General features: G+C 34.4%; 2 protein-coding genes across 2 annotated transcripts; both read left to right on the top strand.

The window, feature by feature from the left end:
* Positions 1–1,082: 1,082 nt before the first annotated feature.
* On the top strand, positions 1,083–4,013 carry LOC128239424 (amiloride-sensitive sodium channel subunit alpha-like). Its single transcript, XM_052956046.1, has 3 exons — positions 1,083–1,256; positions 1,967–2,383; positions 2,493–4,013. The coding sequence occupies exons 1-3, from the start codon at positions 1,124–1,126 to the stop codon at positions 3,458–3,460; spliced, it is 1,518 nt and encodes a 505-aa protein (XP_052812006.1). The 5' UTR covers positions 1,083–1,123; the 3' UTR covers positions 3,461–4,013.
* Positions 4,014–10,162: 6,149 nt separating this feature from the next.
* On the top strand, positions 10,163–19,218 carry LOC128237612 (FMRFamide-activated amiloride-sensitive sodium channel-like). The gene is made up of 5 exons (XM_052953201.1): positions 10,163–10,283; positions 12,434–12,773; positions 13,141–13,347; positions 16,751–16,773; positions 19,097–19,218. The coding sequence occupies exons 1-5, from the start codon at positions 10,163–10,165 to the stop codon at positions 19,216–19,218; spliced, it is 813 nt and encodes a 270-aa protein (XP_052809161.1).
* The last annotated feature ends 3,401 nt before the right edge of the window (positions 19,219–22,619 follow it).

Below are 22,619 nucleotides of genomic sequence, written 5' to 3'. Positions count from 1 at the left end.
GAAAACTGTTTTCTGGTGACATTTGAAGCGAGAAATAATTAACTCGCGTTCTAAATATTGCCACCAGACAAGGTTTCCATGATGCGCTAGAGACGACAGTCTTAAACAAGGAGGTAATTACAATGTGGTGACCATTAAAAGAAGTTCCATACGGGCATTTTATCTTCGCCCGTGGGCAAGATAAGAATTTCTAGCATGGTTAAATTAATGGATCTACTTATCTGATGTGGGAGAAATATGTTTTTTGTCTCCTATTTCAAGGCAAATTGTAAAATCGTCAAAAAAATAATCAAATTTTCAAAGTTTATACATACACTCAATGCAAACAGAGTTTACAAACATGAGGAAATTATAAATACTAAGTATTACGAGGCTTTATGCAGGCACATATAATGAATACAGATATGAAAACGAAGTAGACAATGAGTTAAAAGTTGTCTGAAACGAATATAATACATTGAATTTCAAATTATGTCAAATTACAAAAAGAATTACAATTATCAGTAATTAGAATCTAACTTATGTCAAGTTGAATCATTTTAAAACAGAAAAGTCAACATTTAATGCCAATTATCAAAATTCTCCCGAAGAGAATGTATATTTAACATTTAGGTACGTAGCATGGGAGAATTCTCCAATTCTAATACGCCAAAGAAACGAGTGATATACGTTTACATAATAAACAGTTTTTAACATTTAGTGGAAAATGATTTTAAGTCATCAAGTCATACACAATTACACAGATGCTCATTTAATGGCAATGCATTCGTTAAATTTGTATTACCCTAATCCCTGAAACATTTGTACTGACACGATTGATGGAATTTCAAACCACTGATGACTTGTTAGCAGCATCACAACTTTTAATTATTAATTTTAACCCGTATCTATTTACAACTCAAAAGCATCATTACTAACACATTGGTGCGGTAAATGATTTGTTTGTCATGCACACTGCATATATCAGTGAAAACATTAATTGCTGGTTGTCTAAAGGACCTGCTTCATTCTCCCTTTCAATGAGTAAAGAGGTGCGGATAAACATAGCGGTTTGATCAAAGAGGAATTCACTTTCTTTTTGTTATATATGTGCACTTGTTGACAATCTAACACACTAAATGAGATGCCTGGGAACAAACAAACTCTTCGTCAGGTTTTAACCAGTCTCGCCGGAAGCAGCACCCTCCATGGACTGCCAAGGACTGTTAGTTCCGGCCATATTGCCGTCAGGATTCTTTGGGGGCTACTAGTTTTAGGTAAGGAAATATTGTTTGGTCAGAATATAGGTAACATTGAATAATAAAACAATTCAATCGATCGATATTTTAATTTAAATGCCGATGGTTTTCAAAAAATGTAACTCCTGTTACCTATTTCCTGTATAACCGCTTCATTATCTCCGCTTTTGGTCCTAAAATTATCAAATGATAGTCTGTATGGTATCATATAAATACAAAATACTTTAGATAAACTGTTATTCGTACGTTCGCGAGTGTTTTATGCGAAGGTATAAGAGTAGTTGTAAAAACATATGTATATTTGTTAAATATTCTACATATACGAGAAGTAAAACGAGCTTATTTTTCAGTAATATTACATCTAACATATATTAAGAGTTGGTCGAAATAGACTAGACCGGGTTTATCACTAGACCGAAATTCAGCAAACCTAATTAACCAAAACTCGAACTTTCAGGGGAAATAAGCTTATTGTGTACCCAGTTGGTCAGTTGGAATTAGAAGAGAACACCATTTCTTCCTTACGAAGACGCCATAGAAGTCTTTTGTCTATTTCCGTTCGCGGATAATTTCAGATAAAGCCATTTAAACTTTGATTATTGAGATAAATATGTTTGTTTAAGATTGCAAAGTATCAATTTAAACAGATCAAAAACAAGACTACTTGCATTAATTAGTCATCAACTTACGCAATGTCAACCAATGAAACCATTGTATGAACATTTCAGGGGCGACAGGCCTATTTTGCTTTCAAATGGTCGGGCTTTGTAGGGAGTATTATTCGTACCCTACAAAGACGTCAGTTCAGCTTCAGTTTTCGCCACTTCTGTTTCCTGCTCTTACGTTTTGCAATATGAATCCTATCCGATACTTTTCCGATTGGCATATCCACGACGGACTGTACAAAATGTATGATACGTCATGGCTTTTAGATACTATTGAAGATTTTACAGCGGACGACCTTCTTGGCTGGGGATACGATGCAGAAACAGTGCAAATATTATTCGAGGAGTTTTCAAACTCAAGAGATACTTATGAGGCATGGAAACAAAGAATCCTGACCGAACTCCGAAAAATTCCGAAGGAAAATAGAACAGCATTAGGACATCAAGCGGATGTCTTTATTCACAGCGCGACATTTGGAGGTACATACACTACTTAAAAATGCTTATTCTTATCATTTATAAACATTATTTTTCAATAAGTCATAGCCAACCAATGCTTATATTGAACTAATACATCGATACATTTCAGGTTACAAAATAAAGTCAGATCAGTTTTCCCTTTTTCAATCTGCTACATACGGAAACTGCTACACGCTTGACCAGAATGACTTAATAGCTAGAGGAGGTGGGCAGCGCCATGGCATAACGATTGTTTTTAACATCGAGGCCAACGAGTATTTCAAAAAGTCTTCATCATCATACGGCGTTCGTATGGTCATTCACGAGAAAGGTACTACCCCGTTACCCGAAAATGAGGGGATTTCTCTTGACCGTGCACATGAAACAAGTGTAGGTATACGACTTGTTCAAGTTAAACGACTCGGAGGGGTTTATGGCAACTGTACAGATGGCTATGACTTCGTTCAAAGGTACAAAATAAACTACACACTTCCTCTTTGTTACTCTCTTTGTGAAATGCATCACATGGTCGAGTTTTGCGACTGTATACCGCTGACATCGATAGACATTGAAGATTTTAACAAAGATATTTGCGACTTTGATAACATAACACAACGCAATTGCACGGAAGATGTTTATCACAAACTTGAATATGGAGAAATAGAGTGTGATTGTAGAAGCCGGTGCAAAGAAAGCGTTTACCCATTAACACTATCTGGTCGCTCCTGGCCACATAGAGAATACTTGACCGACGTTCTTTTGAAAGATGTGTGTAAAAGGAACCTCACACTAACTGAAATTTATTATCCCGATTTATGCGCAAACCTTACGCAAAAAAACGTCCGGAATGAGGTATTGGATAAAGTAGTTGAAAACTTTTTGGTGGCTCATATTTACTTTGAGGATTTGAACTACGAACTTGTTTCTGAGGAACCGTTATATAACACGGTGCGTTTTTTGTCCGACATAGGGGGAGCGATGGGTCTGTATATGGGAGCGTCTTTGCTGACGTACGTTGAACTACTACACGTTTTGCTTGAAATCATTTTGCACTTGCGAACAAGGAGAAAGACCACCATTGAACCTTTTAAAAATTAATAAGAGATTTGCATGTTTGCACATTTTTCGATCTTAAAATGTTCTTTTACAGTTTTACAGTTAATTAAATATATTAGACATTATAAACATAAATGATCGCATTTGGAGTATGCATCTGATGTGGCCTTTTTATTTTGTAATTGTTATGACAAGTGTGGGGCTGTGGCCATACAAACAATTTAAGCCCACCGAAGACAATGAATGTTCCAATGAATTCGTACCATTCCTATGCGGTAATCCAATCATTTATCGGTAAAACTATTTTGATTTGTTCTTGATACGTTTGTGTTGTTTTTATTTGTGTATGTGGTGTATATTCGTTGTGTCTGTAGTTCATTGTTGTTTGGGCTAGTAAAAACAATAAGAATTTTATATACTTATATATAAACAGTTTAAAGAGTTTTAAATACATTTAGACAGAAATGACCATGCGTATACAAAATATAAATACAAAAAATTAAAGGAAACACAAAACTTGTTTCATAACCAAGGTATGTTATGTTCATATAAGCAAATGAACAAAATATTAACACAGCAAAACATGCGACCAAAATATATAGCATCACTATAGTTACATGTAAGCGCGAAGTAGTTAATGTTGACAATATTATCTATAATACAATTAATATATATTTTTCAATTGCATTGCCTTATACACATAAATGCAATGGTTTCTGTTTACAGTAACATTTTGCGATTTAAATAATGCAATACATTTAGTATAGTTATATGTTTTCAAGTATTGCTTTCCTTGATATTTGTAGAATTGCCATTCAAGAATAAAATGAAATTCATTTTCTAATAAATAACATGCAATACATTTTCTATCATAATGCGGCATTGCTACTAATTTATGCTATCTACCGGTTTCTATTTCTAATTGATGTGTAGATACTCTTGTTCTCGACAAAGCAGTCCTATATTTAACTATATTTTACATTTGATAAATAAGACTTTTAAATCTGCAAACATTACTTATGATCTAGCTCTAGTGGAAATACCTAATACTGATATCCTAGTTTGTATAAATATATCAGTTATCCCTTTGACTGCAATCATAGATAAATTAACATCTTCAACACCTTGGTACATCTAAACATGATAAAAGCCTAAGGATTGGAGTACATGTCACACACAATAAGCCAATGATTTGAAATTTGATTTATCCTCAAAATCACGGAACATTTGATAATAAACTATTTTCACATGTCTAATATTCTCCATTTGCACAATTTTCATCCAGTATCTTATTACACTTAAAGAACGCTACGCTAACAATGCTGTTCTACCTGACTCTCCATAAACAAAATTGTTCTGAGTCTGTGTTTTTTTCACATAGTTATTCCATACAAAAATCTGATGTACTCTTTCTAACTGTATACTACTCTGTAATCCCCATCCTTTTGAACCATAGCTTAAAATTGGAAAAGTTAGTTTTAAATAATCAAAAAGATCTAATCTGTGCTTAATAGACAAAGTAGGATATTCAGTTTAAAACACACTTCAGTATAAAAATCGCTTAAAGAGCTTGTCCTGATAATGTATCAAGCGTGGTAGAAAATGACCCTAAAGGTGTGAAAACAATACCTAGATAAGTAAATTGTCAGCTCTTGCCAATTATACAAAATTCTTAAATTTCTTCTCAATCTTCAGCTTTTTTTTTTAATTAAAACTTAACAGAATGTACACTTAACTTCAATCTTAAGAACACCCATATCAACGCCACTAAAATCATTTGTGATCAGGTATTCTTCGATATCATTTAAAAACAAAAAATAAGGAAGGAGATAATGATTCCCCTTGATGTTTACCAAGAAAACTATCAAAGTATTCACTGATAACTTTAGCACACGTAACACGTGATTTAACATTGTATACATAGATCTTTTAAGATCTAACATTTTGCCTCTTATTCTCAGCTTTTTAAGTGTATACCACAGTATGTCTCCCACAACTTATTTAAAAAAGCTTAAATAAAATCAATAAATGCTGTGGGTTTTTATTTTATTTTTCTACAGTCGTGAAATAATACCGTGCAGGACAAATCTATTATCAACAGGGTCCAAATTATTTCTAAAGCTAGCTTGTGCTTCTATATATACATGGTATTTTTTACCCCACTCATTTAATCTATAATTTAAAACCTTTGTAAACAATTTTCCAAAAGTACATAACAATGGTATGCCTTTATGATTACAAGCATTGTTACATCACTCTTTTATGAAGTGGTACAATATATCCCTCAGACTACTTTTCTGAGAGATATATCACTCACATCAAACAATTTATTGAATAAACTTCATTAAACATTTGTAAGGTGTTCATTCATTGAACCATAATTGAAAAATTCATCCATAAGATAACCAGAACTAGCAGTTTTTCCAGTATTCAGTTTAATACATGCATGTCTTATTGCTTGTACTTGTATTAGAAAATTCAATTCAGTAAATATAACATCTATTTCTCCATTGAGGTCCGGCAGCGATGCAAAAGTGGGTCGGGAAGGTAAAAAACTAAAACGTTTATAAAATACATGTACAAATGTATAAATACAAATAGCTGCAACAAAAACAGTCACGCAACGTGCTAGATAGTAAGTAAATATACTTTGCAAGGTGAAGTTTTACCTCATAATTTTATATGTTTAACAAAATCACTCAGAACACGTAGAGACATATTCTTATTTTTAAATGTGTTTGAATAACTATTAGATTATTATATAAATAGTACAAACTATTTATCTGTTTCGATCTTCTTTCACAAACAAAGTAGGTCTTTTGTTGATTCAGCTTCAATTGACCTTTTTTTCATTTACTTTTTTCCGATATAATAATTTGTCTTTATACCGTTTTTGATCGAGGTGAGCGTTGCAGTCCGCTAATTGTTATATTAACCAGGTTTTCACATAGCGAAACCTGGTTATTAGAATGACGAACTTCGTTGTTCGGGCGGGCGGCCGGGCGGCGTCAAACTCACCTATGAAACTGAATCATTTCAGTAAGGATTGATATATCTTGACCAAACTTGGTCTTTAGGAAGAGTTAATGGATACCTTTCATGGGATTGCGTTTGGGGTCTCTAGAATCAAGGTCAAGGTCACTGTTACTATAAATAGAAAAACTATTGAAACTGAATACTTGAGTTTAATAGGGTTGACATATATTGACCCAGCTTTATAAAAAGGAAGAGTTTATGGATACTTTTCATGGGATTGCGTTTGTGGTCCCTAGGATCAAGGTCAAGGTCACTGTTACTAAAATAGAAAAAAACTTAAGTCAGGGTTCACATATACTGACCAAACTTGGTATAAAGGAATAATTTATGGAGATCATTCATGGGATTGCGTTTGGGGTCCCTAGGGCCAAGGTCACTGTTACTGAAATAGAAGAATGGTTGAAACTGAATCACTTTAGGCATGGTTCACATATCTTGACCAAACTTGGTATATAGGAAGAGTTTATGGAGACCTTTCATGGGATTGCGTATAGGGCTTCTAGGGTGAAGGTCAAGGTCACTGCTTATGAAACTAGAAGAATGGTTGATACTGAATAACTTTTGTCAGGGTTCACATATCTTGACCAACTTGGTACATTGGAAGAGTTTATGAATACCTTTCATGGGATTGCGTTTGGGGTCCCTAGGTTCAAGGTCAAGGTCACTGGTACTATAAAGAGAAAAACGGTTGAAACTGAATAACTTAGTTAGGGTTGACATATCTTGACCAAACTTGATATTTTGGAAGAGTTTATGGATACCGTTCTGGGGATGCATTTGGGGCTTCTAGGGTCAAGGTCACTGTTACTAAAAATAGGAAAACAATATCATCTAACCAATTTGGGATGTTCTTATGCATACACACAACACACAACAAATCAACTTAATTATAATTCTCACAACACAGGCTGTAGTTCTTCTAGATCTGTCAATCATTGAAAACTTGGTTTCGTCGAACTGCGGCGTTTCTTGTTGAAAACTGAAAGTTATCTTTAAGACCATTTCTGACTGACGTTTTTTACTGACGCTTCTGCTTCATATATAGACAGTGTGTGTATACCACGTGATAATTGGGCCATAAATGCTACGTCGGAAGGCAACATTTTGCATCGAATGAAGACTTAAAACAAAGATTACTTCACTATTTATTCACCATTTTAAATTCATTTGTTTAAAGTCTGTGTTTCAAAATCAAAATATTGCCTTCCGACGACACACGCACTGATTTTTATACTAATTATTTTTTCTTATATTTTCATTGTGTTTTTCTTCCTAGTTTGTACAATGATACTTTTATTATTAGACTATATAAAGCCATACTGTAAGTTAGTTAAACAATTGTTTTACAACGATTGTGAAACAAGTTATTGCACCTTATATCAATCACTCTCGTTGGCACAATGTTTCGCGAGAGAGTGATCATGTGTTGTGGAGGAAACCCGGAGTACCCGGAGAAAGCCCACTTGTCCGCATCGGTGGCCAAAAACTAATCTTTCATGCGTTCAGGCCGGAAATCGAGCCCGGGTCAGGTATGTTAGAAGCTTAAGCAAGTTCACTAACCACTGTCTTAGCCGGACAACTCATTTAAAACTTAATTTAAAACCTTGTTAAGGCGATCTTTGTCCGGTAATTGTTATTTGAATGACTTTATTCTACCTCTTAAGAGCTAACACTGGTCCCCTGACTTGATTCTTTTGTTATAGGTGATGTTGGTATCCAATCGTTGAGTACAATACATTAATCAGTTTATACGTTATTTTTTGCATAATTCCTCAGTGTTTTAGGTTGATGCGCGCTCTGACGAGACGTTTATATTTGAATTTAGTAATTATTGATAAATCATGAGACAAGTGTGAGGTCATGGCCATGCTTACAAGTTTAAGTTTCAAGTTCCAATGAACTATTGTTTCACTGACCGTTCCAAGGCTGTGTCAGTGATGTTAGTATGTTTGGGTCTATAGTTCATTGTAGTTTGGGCCCTATTTTGCAATATATCAGAAAATGTGATTCAAATTTATAAAAAAAAGCTCTAAATCTTTGACAATTTTTCTTTTTTATGGAACAAAACAAACCAGTTATTTAGTTTTCTTATTCTATGTTAATTTCATGAGAGGTCAAAATCGCAACATATAATGTTAAGTTTCACTGTATAGTTACTATAGACTGAAGAAGCCTTATCAGCCCCATGTTTTCATTTATTGGGGATTTTTTGCAATGAAACTAAGAAATGAAATTTTACCAACAACTTAAAATATTAAGTTAAATATTGAACCTGAAATTATACCTTCCTCTGACTTTTGGTACTGTTATATAATAATAATATATATGTATGTAATGACATTTTTTCATAACATCTTTTTGTTAAGTTCTGTTCACAACTTTTCATATGTTAGTTTCCTCCGCTATAAATTTTTTAATTTAAAAGCCGAAATAAACGTATTGTATTGTATTGTATTGGTTTTCTAGCGAATCTGCTTCATTCTCCCTTTCGGCGAGCAATGAAGTGCGAATAAACGTAACGGTTTGAATAAAGGGAAATATGCACGTCTCTTTTGTTGTATATGTGCACGTATTGACAATTTAACTCACTGAGTTGAGATGTCAGGAAACAATAAAAATCTTCGTCAGATTTTAACCAGTCTCGCCGGAAGCAGCACCCTCCATAGACTGCCCAGGACTGTTAGTTCCTGCCATATTGCCGTAAGGATCCTTTGGGCGCTACTTGTTTTAGGTAAGGAAATATTGTTCGGTCAGAATGTAGGTAACAATGAATAATAAAACAATTTAAATTGAGTGGTCGATGTTTTATCTTATATTAAAAGCCAGTGTTTTTTGTGTTCTATGTCTTTGGCGTTTACCCTGTGCCATTAAACCGGTTTAAGTTTAAACTTTTGGCTACTGAGCTTGTTTCTGTAGTTTTTCACATAAGTATTTCAAAACAGATAATATTTCCTGCGATACAATTGATAATACGATGGTTTTTCTTCATATTCAAATAAATGCTGAGAATATCTAACACTAATCGTACCGATTTCCCCAGCTTTATTACCCCAACCTTTGGTTCATTTCGTACTATAACTCGCACGGTTAATTGTACGTTTACAAAAAAACACAAAACTTTTCAGCGTAATTAAATGGTCTTAACTTATCAAAATGATGAAAGTGTATATAATGTCATATAGATACAAAATAGTTTTGACCATCTGTTATACGTACGTTCACGCGTGCTTATGCAGAAGTATAAGAGTACTTGTAAAAACATTACGTACAGTTGTTAAATATTCCATATATAGTAAAATGAGTAACCGCGTATCCCATTTCAGCAATATTACATCTAAAATAGATTAAGTGTAGGCCAAAATAAACTAGGCCGGGTTTATAACTGGACCGAAATGGACCAAACCGAAATGAATAAATCTTGAAATTTCAGGGGAAATATGCATGATATCCAGTTGGTCGGAATTAGTAGGGAATACTATTCGTTTCGTTTGAAGACGCCATTTCAGGCTTTAGATTTTGCTATTACCATTTGTGGATAATTTCAGATTATACCATTATCAAGTTTATTTGCTTTAGATTGCAAAGCATCTATCAAAACAGGTCACAAACAAAACTGCTTGCATTAATTTAAGTAATCTTTTACGCAATGTCAACCAATGAAACCTTTGTATGAACATTTCATGGGCGACAGGCCTATTTTGCTTTCAAATGGTCGAGCTTTGTAGAGAGTATTATTCGAACCCTATGAAGACGTCAGTTAATCTTCAGTTTTCGCCACTTCTGTTTCCTGCACTTACGTTTTGCAATATGAATCCTATCCGATACTTTTCCGATTGACATAACCACAAGGGGCTACACAAAATGTATGAATCGACATGGCTTTTTGATGTTATTGAAGGTTTTACAGCCGACGACCTTCTTAGCTTGGGATTCGATGCAGAAACCGTGCAAATATTATTTGAGGAGTTTTCAAATTCAATAGATGCTTATGAATCATGGAATCAAAAAATCCTGACCGAACTCCGAAAAATTCCGAAGGAAACTAGAACAGCATTAGGACATCAAGCGGATGTCTTTGTTCATAGTGCGACTTTTGGAGGTACATTAACTACTTATAATGCTTATTCTTATCTTATAAAACTTATTTTGCAACTAGTTATAGATATATAGATCTTTTATTTCCTCCATATATGGAGAGCATACCACATATAATTGGTACCAATATACATTATAAATGTAAAATGTTAAATAATGCATGCTTCTATATTCACAAGAATGGGCAATTATATACATACACAGTAAATGGCATGGCGATTTTAAAGTCGAGGAAGAAAGACACTGATACATGAGAAGTTAGTGAAGATAACAACTACCAAAATATTTAAATCAGTAATTGCTTATGTTGTTTGGTTTATTTGTTTATAATTGCAGATTTTTGGAAATTAGAAGCGAAAGCAAAATTCTAAATTCCAAACTGCATAAGGAATATCAAAATGTAAATGAGTTTAATAATATGGTTCTACTAATGTGAAAAGTTATCTGGTTTATATTCAAAGTTCTCTGCATGTTGTACTATAGATTTTAGTTACGAATTGAAACAGTTTCTATTAAAATAAGTTTATGTGAATACAAAAGATACCTGCACAACACATTAAAGAGCCGCCTCACCGACTTCTTATTAGTATTACTAACAAAAACAACAACGACGACACGATTACACCCCTTCACATCACAATGTATAATAATGAATACCTAATTTTAAACATATACGTTTGTATGAGGGAACACATGCATTTCATGTATGTGTATGTCCAGGTTTAATTGCTCTGCTTTACGTACTTTCAAAAGAACCCCACCTAGCAAATTCCAACATTTCTGCCGAAATATTCAATATATTAAGACACTGTTCTGGTCTGCTGAGAGTAATGAATTTTCTAAAATAAACCAGACCTTTAAGGTCAAAGACATGTTCCCACAATGCTTGTTTCACATGGTCGTTCTTTAAACAGTATAATATGATATGGCCTGCAAGTTTTCACACTTTAAGTTACTCATTTCACAGTTGCGCGAATATTGTCTCGTCATAATTAAATCACCTAAGTTTATTAGAAATGAGTACATTGACATAAGTCTTACCATAAATTTGAATAATTCCTCGGTGTGAAAATGGTTCACCATGATTTAAGTTTGAGCACAGAGTAGGTCACTTTATGCCTTTTTTGTCTTCAGCACCCTATATTTGAGAATTCTTTTCTAAGCGTAGAGTAAGAGGGGAACTTACAGTAGTTTACATATGTATGACACTGTATTTATACCATGGAAATTTTATCAATTCCCGAAATATGTCCGGATCAAATCCGATCGTATGTTTATCACAATGGAGAAACTTTACAAGTATGTGTTTAAATATATCCTTTGCCAAATATTTGGATGGCAGTCGACATAATTGGCCCATAAATGTAAATTTTCTATTGTCTATAAAAACTTTAATAGGGTTACTCGTTTTATGCAAAACTATTACTTGCGTTTATCGTTATTTTCTGCATAATTTTAATGCAATACCTTTGAATAGTTTCAAGCTTTTGTATGTATGATTTTGAGTAAGAGAACCATGTCTCGCAGCCATATAGAAATTTAGGCCATTCGAAACTCTCATACACAGTCTTCAAAGTTCATGGATACATCGACTTCGGATGTATTCCACAGTTTCAAATGTTGAGGTGCGTGCCACCGAGGTTAATACACGCGGCCTGCATTGAGTTTGTCCAGGACAAATTGGAATTGCAAATAATTCACAAATGTGTATTCGAATCACATTCACTGATGAGTTCATTGCCTAGATGGAAGATGCGGCATTGGTATTAAACGGTTGTAGAATGTTAAGACAGCACATTTATTTGCATCGTATAAAAACATATCCATTTTCGGGAGTAGTTATAATCAATATTTATTATCAACTGATACATCGATACATTTCAGGTTACAAAATAAAGACAGATCAGTTTTCCCTTTTTCAATCCGCAACATACGGAAACTGCTACACGCTTGACCTGCATGACATACTAGCAAGAGGAAGTGGACAGCTCCATGGCATAACAGTTGTTTTCAACATCGAGACCAAAGAGTATTTCAAAACGTATTCATCATCATACGGCGTTCGTATGGTCATGCAGGAGAAAGGTACTACCCCGTTACCTGAAAATGAGGGGATTTCTCTTGACCGTGCGCATGAAACAAGTGTAGGTATACGACTTGTTCAAATTAAACGACTCGGCGGGGTTTATGGCAACTGTACAGATGGCTATGACTTTGTTCAAAAGTATAAAGTAAACTACACACTTCCCCTTTTGCTACTCTATTTGTGAAATGCATCACATGGTCGAGCTGTGCGACTGTGTACCGCTGACATCGATAGACATTAATGATTATAACAAAGATATTTGCGACTTTGATAACATTACACAACGCAAATGCACGGAAGATGTTTACCTCAAGCTAGCAAATGGTGGAATACAGTGTGATTGTAGAAGCCGGTGCGTTTACCCAATAACACTATCTGGTCGCTCCTGGCCACATAGAGAATACTTGACCGACGTTCTTTTGAAAGATGTGTGCAAAAGGAACCTAACACTTACTGAAATTTTTTATACCGATTTATGCGCAAACCTTACACACGATAACGTCAGAAATGAGATATTGGATGAATTAGTCGAAAACGTTTTAGTAGCTCATATATACTTTGAGGATTTGAACTACGAACTTTCTGAGGAACCGTTATATAACACGGTGCGGTTTTTGTCCGACATAGGTGGGGCGATGGGTGTGTTTATGGGAGCATCTTTGCTGACGTACGTAGAACTACTCGATGTTCTGCTTGAAATCATTTTGCACTTGCGATCAAGGAGAGAGACCATCAGTGCAACTAATGAAAATTAACAAGAAATGTGTTTATCTATCATTGTTGCAGTAATCAGTCTCATCGGATTTGTTGCGATGAATTATTAAATACTTTTTCGATTTAAAAACAAAACGGTTCGACTTATTTAATACATTGGACAAAACAAGTATTTGTAGTATGCCTATGTGGCTTTATTTTTAAATCGTTGATAAATTTTGAAACAAGTGTGAGGTTATGGCTATACGACCTAGTTTAAGCCCACAGAACACTCGTGTTCCAGGGTTTAACTGACCATTTATGGGCGGTTATCTCATCATGTATCGGTAAAACTTTTTTTGTGTGTGTGAACTGTTTGTGCATTTGTGTCTATAGTTCATTGATGTTTGGGCTAGTCTGATACAATAAGAAGTGTCTCTACTTATAAGCATATTTCGATTATCCAATCATTCTTGACCAGATTAGGGAAGTGTACATCACAGGCGCAATGATTACATCATATTTTATTTTATTACAGAGTTTTGGCAAAAAAGAATAAATAACTATGGTTTTATAGTTAGATCCAAAACGTCTTAGTTTTTTAGGAAACTGACTCAGATATAAATAGATTCGACATCCGTTAACAAGTTAAAACAATACTGTCCCATTTAGTCAATTTTTTAGTATCGAATCCAAAAACATAATTCTAGAAATATAAACTACTAACTTATGTCGCTTTCACTGTTTTGTCCGTTTTGCTTAAAAATGTCTACAAAGATGCTTTTGTTGCTGCTCTTTTCATCTAATTAAGTTTTGTGTCAATCTAGGTATATTTTTTTATAGATGAAACAAGAAACAGAAAAAAATATTATCATAACTCCTTAGCTATGGCGCTGTTACATTGTAAAGTATTATTATTATTTACAATATTAATAATGATAATAAATATTATGATTATTGAAATTTAGCTATGTAACATGAGTTATTTACACAATGGCCTTCATTGGAATAACAGCAATGCAAACAAACAAACAAAACCACAAACTAACCAAGCAGGCATGCACGCACACAGACATGCAAACACACACAAACACACACGCGTACATGGTTGGTGGTTTTGTTTCTTTGTTTGTTACTAGCTACTGATCCTATATGGGAGTTCTATGAGAACTAAAACAAAAGAGACATAATACAATACAAATATCCAATACCTACAGTGGGCACATAGTTTCTCGGGAAGTGATGTTTGTGCATCCTTACAGGTGTCTACTAATGCATTCATTGTTTTTAGAAATGTATACCAGGTCTTTTTAATAGCAGTACAGAATTAAAGTAGAAGCAAACAATTTTTTGAATCACGTTTGTATGAATTAAAGATGAGGTACCGGCTATAGCAATCAATCATTTTTAATTGTTATTCGCTTTATTATGATCAATTTCCATAAAACATTAAAACCGCATGCGTGGCGTTCGATGATTATGGTACTTTTAATGGAATCTGCCCTCTTGTGGTTTTACACAAGGTAATATGCATCTGAAAATATCCCAAAGCAAACGAACCGGAACTACTCTTGGGAAGGAATACTGTCTGCTTGGCATCGCTGAGAATCATTCGACGAATGCCCTAATGCATTGAAATGTATCATAGACTGAGTAGTTAATGACATCATCGTTGGTTAATGGGTCGCAACCATTTTATTTTAGAGTCACTGAAATGTTTCTTCCGATATTATCTTCAGAGTTGACATATCTTGCATTCGTATGGATGCACCGGAAGATCCAGCAGTCAATTGAACCTGTCAGAACCTTTAAGCACTAGGTCAAATCTTGACGCATGTGTTGCTTTCCCTTTAACACTTTTTCCCTTTTGTTTATTTAATATTCAACTGTTTGCTAGTGCTTTGTCATAGCCATGATCGGTAGTGGGTGTACATGCTATTTAAAACGTATATCCATTTGCTGAAGCGTAAGCGGTATACTATAGCTTGGGTTCTGACGATGTGACTTGGTCTGTTATAGTCATTTTCAATATGTATTTCACTCCTCCCAGTTATGCTTCTTTCTCAGTCAGTAAAACAATGTTAAACCGGCGTGCAATGTTTTACAATGACAGTGTCGTATTTTAGTATTCCATCACCTTATGATGCCCCTTTGTTAGTCCGTAAAATTTTCCACATGGTACAGATATGCGATTGTCTACCGCTGACATCGATATAAACTGCCAATTATTTAAAAGATATAGCCGACTTGTTAACAGTATAAAATGCAACTGCAAAGGAGACTCTCACCTAAAAATTGAGAACAAAGGAATGCAGTGTAATTGTAGACGCCGATACGATAAAAACGTATACCAAAAACACTTTCTGTTCACGACTTCTACTACCACCACCACCACCACCATCACTACCACCTTCACAAACAAGCCGGAATAAACTTACCAGAAATACTGTATTCAGTTGATATTATTTTACAATAATATAACATACCTTTAGTATAAAAAACATGTTTTATTTTAAATGTGAATTTGCCCATAATTGTGTCAATTCCTTGTATAACAATTCTACAATTGCTTTATTTAATCCATATTGTATCACAGTATAAAAACCTAAAGTATAGAAACACCGTATTGTGTGAATTGTGATTTACATTGTCAATTGTTGAAATTACATTACAAGAGTCAGTGTACCTATATACTATAAAAGTTTAACGTACCTTAAGTATAGAAACATCGTATTGTATGAAATGTGACATTTTGTGTGAAACATAACAAAACATAATTGAAAATGGGAGTTTTTGGAATCAGTCAAAATCGTGTTCAATTTACAAATACAATTTTCAGTATAGTTATTTTAATGTATGTTATATTGCAAATACATTTTTTAAAAGTATAGAAATAGCTTATATGGCTGATTGTAATATTAAAACTTACACACACAAAAAAAAAAAACGAAAAAAAACAACAGAATTATAGAAAAATATTTGCAAAATTCTGCCTGTACCTTGATGAAAGACAGAAACGGAAACGTTATGGTAACAGACATGACATGAACTACATTTCGTGCAAAATAACATTTGAAAATAATTTGCTATAAGATCAAACAAGAAACGTGTTTTTGTATAAAATGTTCTGTAAGCAAAAATGCTAATTTCCGGAATCCGATCACATCGCAATAATTATAAGCTCCAAAAATACAATTTTTTATACTTCATGTTTTATACTAAAAGTGAATTTGTACATTCTATGTTTTCAAAAAATAGACTTTATCATTTAGTTTGTTACATGTTTTCCTATAATTATCTTTTTAAAATACAATTTCTAATAGACCTTTGTATCACTCGTGATCCATAATACTCTTACGTCTAACTTTGTGTCTCTTTATCATATTTCTGTATATTTCAGCCTCATTTGGTTTTGTTACTAATCGACATGACGTCATTAAATATTGTATGACATTGACATCACTTCATTTCGAAGATTGTTTATCCATCTAATAATGTAGGCGTTTCGATACAAATAAAATTAATAAAAACATAAGGCGTGTGTGCAATTGTTTTATATTTTATTCGAACATTGCCAAATTCCATGATTTCAACTTCTGTTTATATTTTCGAACACGTTACCCTTAGAGTGAAATTTCATTGTCTGCAATATAATATTTCTATACTACCTTCTTTCTCACTGTATTACATTCTGCTCCTTTGTTTGATTTGTTGTAGAGCAGTATGTTAAATACAGTCCATTAGGTACTTTTTCAGCTAATATGTGTGTCTACATATTAGGTATATTATAGTGCTATATAATATCTATTGAATATAGTTTTTCTTGGTGTTTTATTGTCAGATCTAATTTTGATATAGCTAAATTCCAGAAATTTATGCTTTTGTTTACATTTTTTACATTTAACCCTTAAACTCCCTTTTCACAATAGATGATTTGTCTATACATTATGTGTTATGGTGCTGAATACTATCTATTAAATACAGTGAATGAGTTAATCCGGTATTTGTATTGTTACTTCTAATTTTGATATAGACAAATTCAAGAAGTTCATACTTTTGTTAACATTTTTCAACTGGTAACTAAAAAAAATCATTTAACAATTATATAGGTTTGACCCCAATTAGGGGGTGCTATTACATGGCCTCTCAAAAAGGACACAATAATGGTTTACTGCCCAGGAGACGGACTCGAGAATGATTCTTTAAGTTCTGCTAACGTCACAATCGAGCTAAAATAAATACATTGCTAAATCTAATTTTGATACAAAAATTCATACTGTTGTTTATAGTTTTGATCCGTTACCAAAACAAACATATAAAAAACATGAAGTGTCTATTCATCTACCTATGAAACACGGTTATTCTGGGGGGGGGGGGGGTTGATTGCTAAATTTAATTTCGATACAGATAAATACCAGAAATTCATTCTTGACTTGACATTTTTAAAATTCCAACCTAAAAATCACATTTTGCATCGATATACCTACACATTATCCCACATACAACAGATATCAAACAACACAGATGTGCAAAAATTATTACTGTGCATTTATTTTCCTTTTTTACCATTTAAGCCACAAGGTTGCTGGACTAAATGTAGTCTCGATCTTTTTCTTATCGTACAAGCGGTCTTTTAGTTTTTCAGCTGCTCAATAGGCAAAAATTCAATAAAAAGTATGGCCAGTGTTATAGTACGGTTTATGTCTGTGAGTATTGATATAGTTAAAGCATTGCACGATGATGCCTGCGCCGCTGCAGCCAACCACTGGCGAGCTAAATGTTGCACTAGGTTAGAAGATATATCTCATATCATACGTACAGTGATAGGAATGATTATAATTAGTTCTGTGTTAATATAAATATATACCTGCTTATACAATTATTACACCATTTGTTCATGTGTGCCATTTTTATATATTTTATGAGTCACCAATGAGTCTATATAAATAAACAACCCGGGGTCTATTTCTCCATCAAAGATAAACCTTGGTCATAATGAAAAATGGCCATTAGACTTTTGGAAAACTGTAAACGTTTCTATTCAAATGACTGCAGCTAAGCACCCCAACCTCTTATCAACAATGACACTGTCTATGAATCAGACAATGACATTGTTAACCTTTTGTACAGCTTCTTCCAATCTTAGACACATCAGAATGTACCAAACATACCTCTTCCAAATTCTAGTGATTCTGATGCTCTTTCATTACAGGACATTGCTTTCTCCCGCCAAGACAATCTCGACTCCATAAACATCATGAAAACCGAAATGGCAACCAGGCCCTACTGTGTTAATAGCTGTCTTGTACGGGAACTTGTATTGAAAATCACAGCCTTTCGGTACTAAGTATTTTGCATAAATAAATGTTCAATTTCTTACACCACAACGATTCCCCCACTTCCTTTACGTCTTGCCTAATTCGAAAGGATTCCACACTGTCAATTACATTGTATCGATTATCAGTCGTGTTGGCCTTCCTTTAGATCATGGAAACAAATTCTGTGACATCTCGAAATCCTTCGATCGCGTGTAGCACGAAGGTCTTCTTATCAAACTTCATGAAAATGTCATTTCCAGATCCTTATTGCTGTGGAATACAAATTATCTTAGTGAAAGAAAGCAGTGCGTTGTTCTGCCTGGAACTAAGCAAGACACTGTAACAATGTATGTCGGGGTCCGTCAGGGCTCATTTCTTTGACCCTTACTTTTCCTGATAATAAAATAGTGAATAACTCAGAGGGAAAACATCCCCAAATGTCTTCCGTAGGTTACGAATCAAGTATTGCAGGTCAGAGGTGCAGAGTATTAAAAATTGATGTTGGGAAGACGGATGTAGCAGCGGCAAGAGCATTGGACCGCCAGAGCACCATGCGCATGGTTTCATTCTAAGGGACACCAAGAAGTGCTGCTTGTATACATGCGCCAATGAGGAAACCGCGGAGATTTCAATGAGACGGGGAGAGATCAGTCAGCGTACACCAGTAGTTCGTTAAAAACTGACCGAAACTTAACAACTGAAATCGGTGATGTAAGCAAAGACATAAATAAAAGGCCGTCGTGGTCACCGCTAACTTGTAAGTTACCCGCAGGGCTTTTTCATGGTAAAATGGGGATTGAGTTTCGATCAGGGTAGTAAGAGGTTTTTCAGTTTTTTTAGCTTTGTAATTATGTAAATGCTGGTGTTGAACAATGGCTGAAGATGTGGTGAAGTGGAAACAAGAAACGAAGGGTATTAGAATGATGGCACAGTTAAGCCTTTGCAGATAATGTGAAGCCTTGTTTGCCATCTTAACTTTGCATACAATGTCATAAATCCTGGGAGATGTAACCTTCGCAGACTTTACTCAATCATTGGCACTATCAACAGAAAGCATTAATCTTTCTACCGAATGCCGAGCTGATCTAAGGAAGTAAACTGGTTGTACGTTTTTCAGTGTCAATCAATATGCCAGGGACACTGTTTTGAGGAAGTGGGTGTTATGGAGGAAAAAGTGTGTAATTTGTGTTCTGTGGTTTTTAGCTTGTCAGACTTGTATTGACGGACATGATTTCGGCATTCGTGGGCATCATGGCTGTTCAGAGCAATTGTCACATCGATGTGCGAGATACACTTCGGGTTTGAACAAGAGCTGCGCTGCTGGAATTACCAACAGTAACTTTTCCTGTGCATGATGTAGGCGGGTATGGAAGATAATGAACTTGTTGTGGACGAAAACAAACAGGTTTGGACATAACAGAGCAGATATGGCTGTGTGTGAAGGCTTCTTCAATGTACAGGAGAAATGGCTTGGAGTTGACGGATCTTAATGTCGTACATAAGCCACTATTGAGGATTATAATGGACCAGGGACTAAAGAATCATCATGTACTTAAAATGTAGCGACTATATGAAGTATTTTGTGCAAAAATGTCTGAATCGCCTAACACCATATGTTAATTGATTGATTTACAGATTGGTAGTTTGGATTGATGTAACAGTCTGAAGTTCTGGTTTTTATTTCCGCAAGGGAACTACCAAAACAATCAAGCGGCCCAAATCGAAATATTCACGAATCAATATTTAAATGCGCATTTTTTCCACCGGAGTATACAATGAAAAATACTCCTAAATGACTGAGAAGTAACATGAACATTGTCTGAAATATCAATACTGCTTTCAGACTGTGCAGACACCGAGTCTTACACATTGTCCATGCTCGAAACGCTGGCAGTCGTATCGTATCGTCTAGTTAAGCCTTTTTGCCAAGAGAAGGGCCTCAGCAACCAAGGTGGCGAAGCGGTTCTGATTTATTCACTGGATGGGAGAGACTATCCCTCTAAATGTTGTAATCAATATTCATGTTAGCCTGCAAATGTTGAAAAGACCAATAACAGGGACGTCTAGTGAATGAATGACATATTGTCAAAACACCAGTAATTGAGTAGATAAAAACGTCGTTGCATACCGTTGTTTTATATAAATGAAGCAAGTGTGGTACTACTTTTCAGCTGTATAAGTATTTGAATAACTACGCTTTATAGACGAGGAATACTTTAATATCAAAAACGTAATACGGAGGGAACAACCGTATATATGTAGTGCATTAACTATGAAATAAGAGTATATTGTGAAATAAATTTGCAAAAACAACTTTACGCCTTTGCGTATCCAAAACGAGGCTTAATTATGTCAGAGATTAAGTTGCACTTTACAATGTGCGGTTACACTAAACTTAATTAGCAGCAAAGTGTCCACACTTCAAAACAAAAGTGCAATGAGAAAACTTAGAATAATATAGTGTCTCGCAAATATAAATTTCTTAATAAATCAATTATACAGTATTATTTCTGTTTTCAATAATGATTGCAAATTATTCCTTTTTTAACGACCACTTTAAAATGACTTCAACATAATATGAAGTCGCCAACCATTCAAACTTCAAAATACTGTTCATTGGCTACCTGAAGTGAATTTCTGCCAATAAACCCTGGCATTGAAACTGCTGTATCTTGATTTCCGATAAACATTACACACCCATTATAAATGGAACTATTAGCGAAATAGTTATTGAAGACAAAATTGCTTTAGCGATATGCATAATTCAAAAGTTCGGTTTAGAATATCGTTAGTATAGTTTTATGCACCAGTACTCATTCTAACAAAGTAAATAATAAAGACATTATACGACTATACTCCTGAGACATGCAATCTCGTTAAAATCCTATCGTGACGTGCACGTCGTGAAGCGAAAATTGTAAATCTGATTTTAATGGGGTTATTTACGTAATATTGACAGCAAAGTATTTGTAAAAAAGCGAATATACAACGCTTCATCTATTATAGACGATTTACAACCCGATATACCAGCGGATTCAGAGGGTGGGTGGCCAAAGTTTACTTTAAATGTCAATATCGGAGACAACAATGCTTAAAATGTGCCAATTATGACCCGAATTGCTAATAAAAAACTTTGGGGAGTGCCCGTAACCCCCACACACACCCACTACCCACCTGCAAAACCATTTTAAAGTCATATAAATTTCGGTTATGAGAGAGGAGTACATGTTAAAAAGTTGCGCCCCTAAGTTACACCGCTTCTAACGTCAATTATTGGGATATACCCCTGCGATATAAAACCGACAGTCTAAACCCAGAACTCAAAGTAATAGCCCTGATATAAAGAAAAAAACACTATTTTGAATGGAAATGACAGTATGTAAAAGCCATGATAATAGCTTTCTTAAACTACTCCATTCGTTTTGCAAACAATAGGTTAATCAAAGCCACAACCGGTGCACATGTAAGTCAATGAAAAATCATGGAATTAAATTGGATTGAATTGAAAAACTACAAATACCGTTACCATTACTCCCGTTACTCATTCGCTTTTATTTGCCAGTTTATTGGTTATATTTAAAGCTGCACTCTCACAGATTCAACGTTTTGACAACTTTTTTTTATTTTTTGTCTTGGAACGAGCAATTCTTTGCAAAAATATCTGAAAACCAGTGATAAAAGAGTGATGACAAAAGATCAGATCGCAGATTTTCATATTTCCGCTCCACAATTGATGTTTTAGGCATTTTTCTTAAACCGTTAGTAACGGTTTAAGCCATAAAACATTAAATTTGGAATGGAAATATGAACATCTGCGATCTGATCTTTTGTCAACAGTCTTTCATAACTGGTTTGCAGATATTAAGGCAAAATTTTGCTAATTCCAAAACAAAAAATAAAAATGTTGGGTAAACGGTAATCTGTGACATTGCAGCTTTAAGAATAAGCATATGTTTATATATATGGTTCAATT

Source organism: Mya arenaria, chromosome 6, assembly GCF_026914265.1.
Source record: "Mya arenaria isolate MELC-2E11 chromosome 6, ASM2691426v1".
Lineage (NCBI taxonomy): Eukaryota > Metazoa > Mollusca > Bivalvia > Myida > Myidae > Mya > Mya arenaria.
Note: the sequence above shows the minus strand (reverse complement) of the source record. Positions and strands in the feature narration are given on the sequence as shown.

Bases quoted from the DNA above. Each gene is read 5' to 3' on its own strand.
- LOC128237612 (XM_052953201.1), top strand. From the start codon at position 10,163: ATGGTCGAGCTTTGTAGAGAGTATTATTCGAACCCTATGAAGACGTCA. The intron at 13,348-16,750 runs GCGATCAAGGAG...TTTTGTTACTAA, and splicing joins CTTGAAATCATTTTGCACTT to TCGACATGACGTCATTAAAT. The intron at 16,774-19,096 runs GTATGACATTGA...TGTCTTCCGTAG, and splicing joins ACATGACGTCATTAAATATT to GTTACGAATCAAGTATTGCA.
- LOC128239424 (XM_052956046.1), top strand. From the start codon at position 1,124: ATGCCTGGGAACAAACAAACTCTTCGTCAGGTTTTAACCAGTCTCGCC. The intron at 1,257-1,966 runs GTAAGGAAATAT...TGAACATTTCAG, and splicing joins TTGGGGGCTACTAGTTTTAG to GGGCGACAGGCCTATTTTGC. The intron at 2,384-2,492 runs GTACATACACTA...GATACATTTCAG, and splicing joins TCACAGCGCGACATTTGGAG to GTTACAAAATAAAGTCAGAT.